This window comes from Manduca sexta, chromosome 9, assembly GCF_014839805.1.
Source record: "Manduca sexta isolate Smith_Timp_Sample1 chromosome 9, JHU_Msex_v1.0, whole genome shotgun sequence".
Classification (NCBI taxonomy): Eukaryota; Metazoa; Arthropoda; class Insecta; order Lepidoptera; family Sphingidae; genus Manduca; species Manduca sexta.
In genome coordinates, this window is record NC_051123.1 from 12,718,442 (window position 1) to 12,729,876 (window position 11,435).

The following is an 11,435-nucleotide window of genomic DNA, read 5'->3' on the forward strand; positions in this document are numbered from 1 at the left end:
ACCTCTAGTTTAGATCATGAATTTTGAAGATCAAACTGATCTCAAACGAATTCTTCTTTATATAGCACAGTTACAGTCATTTATCCTAATGAATCTTCTCTAAATTCGCATAGTCATTAAACAGTAATAACTTCGAGTACGCAGCGACATTACTCACATTAGTACGAACGTAAAATAAAACGACGCTCACGTCGCGGCTCGGTTGGAATCCTCTAATGCATATTTTACATATCATACTTCGATAGACAGATTTGTATCAGTACGACTATGGATTATTCAAAGAACTCGACTAGAAATTGCATTGTACAATTTTAGCATCACCATGTTCAGACTTTTAAAGGCTGAACATAGGTCCCTCCTATGTTCTTATTCTATCAACCCCGAAGTTTGGATGGTCATGGATTTACCTTCAATAAAGCAGGTTATTCGTATCGTCTTCCAGTTTAAAAAAAATATCCTCCCTCATGTATACCATCCACTTTTTATTTGCCTTTGCGTCTTTTGGATAGAAACATTCCTATTTACTTTCTTATACATAATGTAAATCTTTTCAAAGCATATTATGTACTACATCCATATAATGTAACGCTAAAGGAAAACATCGCAATCTACAAACCTAATTCGATATATGAACCCATCATAACATACATCCCTAAAAGGTTATTATCACCTTTAGAAAACATTTTTAAAATATATTTCGGGAGCAGTTTTGCACCGTTTTGTCAGTCCTAACGACAGCGATTACTAACAGGAATCGCCCTCTGGGCAGCAGTTAAAATGAAAAGTGTTCTCGATTCTACACTAAAATATTACCTTTTACTAAACGGTTACGATTAAACATTACTGAAACGTGATGGACCAGATAACCTTCAAATGGTATTCATGAAAAGCACACAATAATATCTACGACAAGTATAAGGAAACAGCCAAATTCCTAGCATTTATAATACAAACAAAAAAACACACATCACGCTTTCTTGAAGGGGTGGCTACCACACACCCATTTTTCGCTATATGTGTTCCCTCATGGTACCCTAGGGGCCAAGCCTATTAACATACAGGATACAAATTCCAGACTTCAAGCTGATACGGAGCACAAACACTTGGGTAAACTAAGTTGGACCTTTGAGCCCGAGACTTCAGAGGGCCCAATCTAATTAGACATTAGTCTACCACACAGGACTAATGCGTGTTGCAGATTTCCCATACCTCCGAAATTCTTACGAAGAATTCTCTAGTATAGTTTCCGCACGATATTTTCCTTGACATAACATAACGACATAACGATTAACAGTATATTGTTGAGATATTCCCATTTATACCCAACATAGTAATAAGCTCGCCTCCTATCACATCATGGGACAAAATAGACATATCAAGAAGGAGAAGCATTATTTCCGTCTCTGCCTACCCGTGGTAAGGTTTGAGTATGGGTGAACTTGACGTAATAGTTACTAATGCACATTAAACCAAAGTAATTTATTATAAACACTATTTAGAATGTGTGTCGTATCATTATTTATCTGATAGTCATGTACAGTAAGGATGTAATTTATCTTTTGTACAGCGAGTGGGGCCCGCCGCCGGTGCTTGATTGATGGGCCTTGTAATTCTGTTAGATCAACATTTGTATTGTTATAAAACTAGGTTTTGTTTGTGGTCTGCTTTATTTTATGTTTTATTTATTTAGCATACCAACTGCATAGTTGTATAATTTAAAGTTCTTTAATGACATTACTGTGTAAACATACAAGATCTTAGGCATGAAAAACATTTTAAAAAGTGGAATATTAAGTATTATAATTAAATGTGATAGCGGGACCGGATGCAACATAAAAAATAATAAAATTTTGTTTTCTCTTCAATGACATTTGTTTGTTTATGTCATCTATTCGTATTTTTTCTAGAACTTATCGTCGTTTAAGTTCTAAAAACTCTCGCTCGTGGTAAGGCTCAGCATTTTAATTTTAGTAATGCGTCAGTGCTATCAACAATTATACAAGCTCATGTGACGGATGAAGGCATGCAAATTATTTTTTAAAACAACAAAATCTACATAAATTGTGACGCACACTTATCAACCTAGTATAAATATCCGCTTTCAAAATAAATTATTAAAAGTTATGCTACGTAACAATACATAATAATTGACACATTAATTAATTACGAACGATTTGTCTTCTACTAATTGACTGGGATCCTATTGCTATAACTGCTTTGAGCTCTCACGAATCATGACCGAAAAGTGACAGATTTTAATTAGCAATATATCTTAAAATGACATCCAAAACCTATTAATACACTGCCTCATGACCACGTTACTGTACCGCTTTACTACAAAAAGTTTTTGACAGTAACTCAATGTGGCTGAACCGCTGGTGTCGGGCCGATACGTGTGCGCTAATCTTTAATATTTGTCCCGGGGGTAGGATGGTGGCGTGGGCGGGGAGTGGCAGTGTGCGACTGTGCATTTAGGTGTCGAGAGCTAATTTTCCGTCTGCTGCGCTAATTAGAGAGGCGACCGCGCATCCGTCCGTGAAAACACATCTTTACTTCGTTACACACACTTAGCCAGGATGTTTTTGACGCCTCATTTTATGGAAATTTCGCACTTACGAGCGCTCGGTTTCTCTGTCTTCGTTGGTCTCAAATTGGTATTTTTATGGAACATAGTTTGCCTAAACTTACGTAAGTTTGAATGTAGTTTTCAAAACTTTAATTTTGATGTTACAAATTGTATAATCGTGTCTTATTGTATACTGTATTTAGATGGTGACATAAATTCCTACTAAGTACTAAATTTTCCGTAAAATAGTATAATATTAAAGTACTTAACATCATTTTATTTTTCTTTCGAACAATTAACCAAACACATGAACACAAAACACGAATATATTCTAAATAATATAAGAGTACCAGGGGAGCAACACACCTCAAGAGGTTCATCAATCACGCGTCAGATCAAACACGAATCGTTGCACGCCGTGAAGCAGATAAATTGTCTTTGTTACAATATAACATATTAAATGTACAGAGCTAGAATATTAGTCGTATATCGAAAAAATATGACAACCAAACTAATTATAATATGTTTATAAGTATCTAGAAGTTTAGCCTAAGGATTTAGAATGCGTAAATTTTTAAGGATTCGCGTCAATAACGAGCAAAGGACACCCACAAACAGCCCTCTGTAGCGATAAATGTCAGGCTCAACTGAGGTCTAACATGTTACCGAGGAAGGGTAGCAACACGTCTCGTAGCACTTTCTTCAAGTAAACGACAACCTTGCTCATACATATTCAAGAGTATCACACCCCTCCTTGAGAAAAAATCACGCGAGATGTACCTTTATTTTGTTATTTCAGAGCTCGGGAACCAAATTTTGCGCGTGCAGATTTATATTCATAATGCTCATGATTGTATACTTTAGTTCCTTTGCTTTAAGATATTTTTTCATGTTTCAATTTGTAGACTACGTAAGGTAGTGATTGCCTCGTGCAGTTGTGGATTTGGATTTACAAGAGTACCTTTCTAAATAATTTCGGATGAATTTTGTTTTTCATAGATATAGCGTTAAATGGACGGACGGTTAATCATAAAATCTAAGTAGCGTATTCTGAAACATGTGAAAAGTATATTCCGCGGACTCTACATTAGAAAAAGATTAAATATCGTTTCAAGTTAAAATGTACGTTGCGCACATTATAAAACAAGTGTAAACTACATTCCGCGGACTCTACATTAGATGAAGATTGAATATCTTTTCAAGTTAAAATATATGTCGCTAGCAGCTTGCTACTAGTTGTTATAAAAACCTCTCTCGGTCTCTCTCTCGGAACTCTTCCTTATAGTGGAAAAAACAATTTCAAAGATTCGAAGGGAAATAAATAATAAAACCATCTGAGTTAAAAACCTCTAATAATAACCAAAGTTTAAAAACATATTTTGTACCAAAATACAAGTCTTCTAAAGACTAAAATAAGAATAACTGTACAATTCCTATAGTATGAAACATTAACGTATTTTTTTTGTTACAGCCTTCAATATGGACCACCGCTTCTTTTCATCGCTATGCGCCTTTCTACTAGTCGCAGCTGTTTGGGGTCAAACTGGTAACACATTTATTTGATTAAAACAGTTTTAATTAAAATGGACGCCTGTTTTGCTAATATATGCATGAAAAAGATATTCATTCGTTTAGATCTGCTATATCTTGTGGATATCATAAAATTCAATCAAAAACAATCAAGGTAAATCGATTTTGTACCCTTTACAATAAATCGGAAATTAAATATCGACAACTAGACTCTTTTTGCTTTAGATGAACCCATTTGTCTTTCAAATATAGACCTTAAATAAATATTTCACCAAAGCTAATTATCCTCAAAAAATCTTTTCAACTAACTAAAAAAGGTCACTCAATTTGGATTTTTCTGTAGAAACCGAACAACCAACAACTGCGACCACCAAGCCCCCGCCTACAACCACCACGGTGGCTTCAACAAGCGTGGCTTGGGAGGCGGAGACACTGAACGAGGGCCAGGCCATACAGAAGGCGCTGCAATACCTCCTGCAGCACCGCCAGCCTGACTGGGGCTGGGGGAACGACACGCACCAGGTCATGTTGACCCTGCAGGTATTATTACTAGCTGACCCGACAGACGTTGTCCCGTCTTAACTATGAATTTGCAGCGCGCAATCTGTCAATCGCTTTTCAAATTTTCCGTGCAATTTTTTGAATTTTTTCTCATAAGATTCTTCTCCTGACAATAACAAACATAACAAACAAAAAAAATAGTGAAATCAGTCCAGCCGTTCACGCGTGATGGCGTGACCAATGGAAATATGGATTCATTTTTATATATATAGATATAATTCATACATAGTATCACGATGATCTGATGAGGGTCGCCGGAGTCTGATGAATGAGGGTGGCCCTGAACCGGTCCCTGCGGCGCTCAATGGGGGAGGCCTATGTCCAGCAGTGGACGATTCCCGGCTGAAATGATGATGATGATCACGTCTTTCCCTTTTAAGAGTTGTTAGCAAGATAATAATTTATTTAAGCATATATTACAAAAACATAAATATCGTAACTTTCCGCTTTTCATAGGCTGGTAGGTATATGTGTATCAAACAGATTTCGCTGGCTATGTTAGGTCCTAGTGATGAGGGGAGAACCTTTCGTCACGTCGGGATCAAAATGCAGCTCTCGAACTAAACCTAAGCAGGAAAATAGAATATCGTTTTGCCCAATTCGGCTATCGAATCCGAGACCTCTCAGCACGGTAATAGCAATGTCACATCGATTCGCATTTACACACAATGTATTCGATGTTAATCTTACTAATAACTAAATCCAAATTAGGTACTTATAGGGCAAGTATGATTTTATTCAACATTTCAGTTGGCGAACAACACAGGGAAGGAGATAGAACAACAAGGACTTGAGATGCAATTATCTGCTAAGCAGATGGAGATCGAAATACTGCTCATGATGTCCAAGTGAGTGCTTGATAACACATTTAACTAAGTAATATAATGAGTGTAGTGATTAATGACACTTCTCACAGTTATTTATCGGTAGCCACTTTTATTTTAGTAACGACACATATGGCGGTTGTTACTAAACTCTCCCAATCTCAATCTTAAATCCGATTCCACGAATGAACCAATCAAAATAAGTCATTTGTAAACACGTCAATATAATTTTGTTCTGATTGGTCTATTTTCGCAACACATAGAAAATAAGATTGGAATCGTTTATTGAAAATGGACATATGTGTCACTGTTAAAATAAAGATGGCTACCGAAACAATAACTGTGTGCCTACTAAATAAAGATGAAAAAAAAATCAAACATTTTTGTTATACACCACAAGGCGACAGTGGAAATGTACACCCGTTCTACTCTACACGACATCTGATGAGTCAAATTATTTTCCCTGATTACAGGCACCACGAGTCACCCCCACCATTAGGCCGCCTCGCCGCCTACACTCTGGCTCTAGGCACTCTGTGCAAGGACCCTCGCTCGTTCCACGGACGGGACCTGGTCGCCGCTCTACTCCATCGGGAACCCCCTCATGACCTGGAGTTTGCGTACGCGACCCTCGCGGCATGCTCCTCCGCGGCTCACGTGCGACGTCGTCACATCCGACGCCTGCTAGACATTGCGAATGCGGCTGCTGACCATAGCTTGGGTGAGCTCTTCGTAAACTGTTTCATTGTGCTAGTCTTTCTAGCTAGTATCAGCATGTTATAAGTTAGTGCCAACTGCCAACTGGTAAGATACTTAGCCTTTGTGAGGAGTGAGTTAATAGCAATGTTGGATACGTCTAATTTGTTAATAGAGTAGATAATTAACTACCATAAACCAGATGTCATAATTGATATGCTAACATTTACTAAAATGTATTGGAAAATATCCTTCATATATTAAGTAATGTCGAAGTTGTAGCACAAAAATTGGCCAGATATCTGCTTGATTTTCATTGTGGCAGTGACAAATCGCAAAGGCTAGTGAAAACTGACACCAACCGGAACCTCTGAATAATCAGTCTCAAATCCCAATTAATAACATTGCAGATACCATCTCCATGGTGATCTTGGCCCTGCGCTGCGTGGTACAGGACCATAGACACCGCAGCCTCATCCACTTCGTGCGCCGCCCCATGGCCGGCCTGGCGCGGCAGCAGCACCCTGACGGCAGCTTCGGCAGTCTCACCACAACTGCCCTTGCTATTCAGGTATATTATAATAACTATAATATATCAAGATATTTGATACAATGCAAGAAACGTGTAGATTAGTTATTATAATAGTCGTAAGACTGGTAAAACCAACACCACCTTCGACCAGGCATTCCTCCAGTGGCGGAAGCCAAACTGCGTTTTCCCCGCGTAAAAAAGTGCAAAAGTTTACGAAGTTATTTTTTTATGTGTTTTTTAGAGATTATAAAAATATTATATTAATTAAAGATTGTGTGAAAAATTACAAAAGTAAAAACGGAACAATTTCAGGCGATGCATTCATGCTAATGATGTATAATAGAATGTAAGAGGCAAACGAGATATTTTTTATCCAGGCTCTGGAAGACTCGGACAGCGGTCCCGGCGCGCACCAGCACTGGAGCCTGCCCACCGCCAGGAAGTGGCTGCTCGAGCGGCAGAACCCCGACGGCGGGTGGGGCGACGTGGCCATGACCGCTGCAGCGGTGGCAGCGCTCACTCCCGCCTCTCTAGCCGCTGTACGACCTCCGCATTGCAGCGACAAACTGCTTGACAGCCGACATGAACCTTTAGGTAACTTCTATAAGATTAGTTGAATTGATGACTGTACTTTCAATTTTCTATATCGACCGCAGTAGATCTATAATCTAATAATATTATCACCGTACATTTTGTCTCACTGTTGAGTACAAATTTTTATTAGGTACTGGAAGATTTTGAAAGAAAAAAGAAGGAAATAAAAGAAATTTGTTTTGCAACAAACACAAGTTACATACACATAACAAACAAGCAAACGAAACAGACAGATTTCGTGTCCTGTTTCTTTAAAGCTGGTAAGAGGTTTGGTAGACTGCGCTACAAATGACGGTACATTAAAAAATGTTACTGCGTTGTTAGATACCTATATAAAAGTTTCCTTAGGATTTTATTAAACCTTTTAGATAATGAAAACTCTGCAATACCTCGTTTCTGCAAACCGTATTTTGAATCAGCCACGATAGACACTACGCTGAGGACTTCAAATCCAATCCCTAAATACAGTAGAACAAAATGAAATCATTTTTCAGACAGCAACGGTGGCGACGGTATTCTCAAACTGGCGTATCAGTCAGGCCAGACGAGCAACGAGTCTGATGCCAGGAACGTGTCCTTCACATACACGCTGTGGCTCGGCACCAACGTCACTGAGAACTTCACACTGCACATGGTGGCACCGAGGTTCGTGTTTGTAGATTGATACATTGATTCTAGAGACCATTAACAAGAGAAATTTACAAAATGAAACTAAACATGGAGTCTAATTGATATATTCAAACGACTATACATCATAGTTGAGATAGATTTCCATAACATAATATATTACGCACCGTACTTTGGTTTAACTTTGAAAAAGAATGAAGAAAGAAAGAGAGCAAATCCAATGAGCGGTCGTTTTTAACAAACGAACCCAATCTTAATCTTTGATTCGATCGGAATAATAAACCAATGAAAATAAGTAATTTGTAAACTCTAATCATATCAAAAAAAGCTTTGTCCTGCTTGGTACATTTTCTCGATGGATTATAAAATCTATCGGGACTATTTAGTGGACACGGCGAAATATCGATGTTATGTTCTCAATCTAAATCAATTAATTAAGCTTGAGATAAAAATAGCAATACAAATAAATTAATTACAACTTCAGGAACGTATCATTCTACCGCGTGATGCAAATGGCGGCTGAACAGAATCCGAAGTTCAAGTTCGAGGCGAGCGAGTGGCCCAACGGTCACTATGTGCACACACTAGCCGGTCACAAGGAAGAGCCGATGGGCTACCACTACTGGCTGCTGTACCGCCTGCCCGAGATACCCGACCCGATGAGCCCGCCCGGCAACCAGCTCGTCGCGCCTGTCGGTTAGTAATCCATACTTCCATAATAATAATATTAGCCCTGTATTATAATACTGTCCCACTTTTGGGCACGGGCCTCCTCTGCTAGTGAGAGGGATTAGGCCATAGTCCACCACGCTGGCCTAGTGCGAATTGGTAGACTTCACACACCCTCGAAATTCCTATAGAAAACTCCTCAGGCATGCAGGTTTCCTTATGATGTTTACCTTCACCGTTAAAGTAAGCGATAATTCACACAGAATACACACATAATTTTAGAAAAGTCAGTGTGTGCCCTTGGGATTTAAACCTACCGACATTCGTCTCGGCAATCCGTTCCACAACCAACTAGGCCATCGCCGCTCTACATACAATCCATACTTACATACTAATTATAAATGCGAAGGTAACCCTGTTTGTCTGTTATGCTTTCACGACTAAACAACTGAACCGGTTTCAATGAAATTTGTTATGGAGATAGTTTGGGAACCTGGGAAAAACATAGACTACTTTTTAAGGCTGGGAAATTATATAGCGGGTCTTTTAATCCGGTAAACAGGCGGTTAGTAATCCATCTTGATTATAAATGCGTAGTTAATCCTGTTTGTTAAGCTTAAACGACTGAACCACTAAAACGATTTTGATAAAATTTACTATGGAGATAGTTTTACAATCTGGGAAAGACATACACTGCTTTTTAGCCCAGAAAAATATATAGCGGGTCTTTTAACCCGGCAAAACATTTTCCCGCGAGCAAAAGCTATAAAATATATTTTATACGAGATTGAAAAAATGACTCCTTCGCGTGTAATAAACGGAGTGTACAGATAGAGCGTTGACTGACATGAGAATATTCCTCACCAGGTGACACAGTTCTGCCGGTCTGTTTTAACATTCCGCTAACCATCAGGTGCAGTAGATGTGGAGTCGCTTTACCGTACACATATCCAAATATCAAAAACATACCAAAATCCTAACGTTGTAAAAATTAATTGCAAAGCGATCCAACCTTTCCTACAGTGCTGATATTTCCTCAAGACGTACCATTTAGTGGTAAAAGAGACCAAAGATAATGTTTTTTCTTTTTTTCTTTATTCCAGGCGTGGACGATCTCTTGGTCGAAGACGGAGAACACTACCTATTTTGGTATAAGAAATTGTAATTTCATATTAAAAACTCCTTAGAATGAACCACTGTTCTTTATATCACGATTCATTTAGATAAAAACATATAACCACTTTTGGTTAAAAACTTGGATATAAGATTTTATCGATTTACCGCCTTTTTCAATCAACGACCCCAATCACTTTTTTTGTACAGATCGTGAAAATTGACCAATCGGAGAAGGGTTTTTTGACATACATACTTTTTTTGGTTGATCAATTCTTGCGATGGGATCAAATATTAAGATTGGGATCGATTATTGATAACGGTAGTTAGCAACAGTTGTCAAGTTCTCTGAATATAAAATAGGATTCTACGTTTCATGAAATATTCGTAATTTAAGTTTTTTATCTAGAAACTTCTTTAGATTATTGGATGTAAGTGTATGCTGTGAGAATAACCAAAGATGTTTTTGGACTTCATTAAAAATTAAGTTTTATTGTAAATAATTTTAAAGAGCACTGTGCGGACTGTAATTTTAATTAAGTTATTTAATATTATTTTAATTATGTACAACAGAACATCTTTTATAAAAATATTTTTCCTAAATGGAATTATGTCTAACAAAAAATATTATACAACTTTATTCGCATAAATATAAACTGTTTACTTCAGTAAGTATTTTATATAAATCGTTCGCAAATGTTTCTCGCTGAAACTTAAATCTCTGTGTTATTATATCTTTATTTACTTAAATATGCCTATGCAATAATCTTTAAATTCGTAATGTTGGTATTTTTGCGCGGTTGTTTTTCACTTCAGTTCGGATAGGTAAAAATCTCTACGTATTAACTACGTCAGTAATCCCAAAATCTTGTTGAGAGGTTTTAGATTTCTCATCTAAAAAACTATTACAGCTATTCGGAGCCAATTTAACCCATAGGCAAGGACCATATTGAATCCGTGGCAGAAATACCGACATATTTGTCATATCTACGCATTGTAATAGTTTAGATGCATGTAAGATAGCTGTTTAGATTCTTCGTGTTACAGTAAGCAATTTACGATTTAATGATATTTAATCTTTAGGCCGAGTCGACGGAACTAATTATTTTGAAACTATGTAATCGACTTTTATACTTATATCTAATTATAAGAACGTACTTTACATATTTTAGTTTATTATTACTATACCATAAATCATTTTTATTACGCACAATATATCTTACGTATTTAATTTTCGACGCCATCTTAATTTTGTGTTTTTTATAAAATGGCGTCTCTTTTCTAACCTAAAAAAATGTTTTTACTCCCATAGACTCGGCAATTCTGTTCTAGTTATTGACAATTATAATCTCAAAACCATAGTGTTATATTTAAATTTAATCATTTTAGACGAGACTGAGCGACTCAAGCGATCTGAGATGTGCGATAGTGTAAACATTTTTATTGTAACTATTGAATGGTTCTTAATAAATTAAAAAATTATGTGATTTTTAATTTTCTCCTATTATAATTAGCTATTTTTGGACATTTATTTCCCACTTAACGTTTAGAACAATTCCAATTTAACTTTGTCACAGTTTTGGGTCCATGTAATCACTTAGAAATTCTTTCAAACATACAAATTTCATAACAGTGAATTAACTCTCAAAGTTTTGGCACAAATGTGGCCGTTATTAAAAACCCTAGCTTATAGGTTCATGTAAATTCGAAATAAAACACTTAC

The 11,435-nt window shown here is 37.0% G+C and overlaps 1 protein-coding gene across 1 annotated transcript in view; it reads left to right on the forward strand.

The window, feature by feature from the left end:
* The window catches only part of LOC115446853 (uncharacterized protein CG3556-like), a 95,135-nt gene extending 83,943 nt beyond the window's left edge, over positions 1-11,192 (forward strand). Inside the window, exons 2-10 of the mRNA XM_030173660.2 lie at positions 4,038-4,112; positions 4,440-4,636; positions 5,408-5,505; positions 5,955-6,202; positions 6,588-6,748; positions 7,087-7,303; positions 7,798-7,948; positions 8,415-8,626; positions 9,703-11,192. Of these exons, the coding sequence (XP_030029520.1) occupies positions 4,046-4,112; positions 4,440-4,636; positions 5,408-5,505; positions 5,955-6,202; positions 6,588-6,748; positions 7,087-7,303; positions 7,798-7,948; positions 8,415-8,626; positions 9,703-9,764 (1,413 nt within the window). The 5' untranslated portion in view covers positions 4,038-4,045 and the 3' untranslated portion in view covers positions 9,765-11,192. The remainder of the gene's footprint in view (positions 1-4,037; positions 4,113-4,439; positions 4,637-5,407; positions 5,506-5,954; positions 6,203-6,587; positions 6,749-7,086; positions 7,304-7,797; positions 7,949-8,414; positions 8,627-9,702) is intronic.
* Positions 11,193-11,435: the final 243 nt, after the last annotated feature.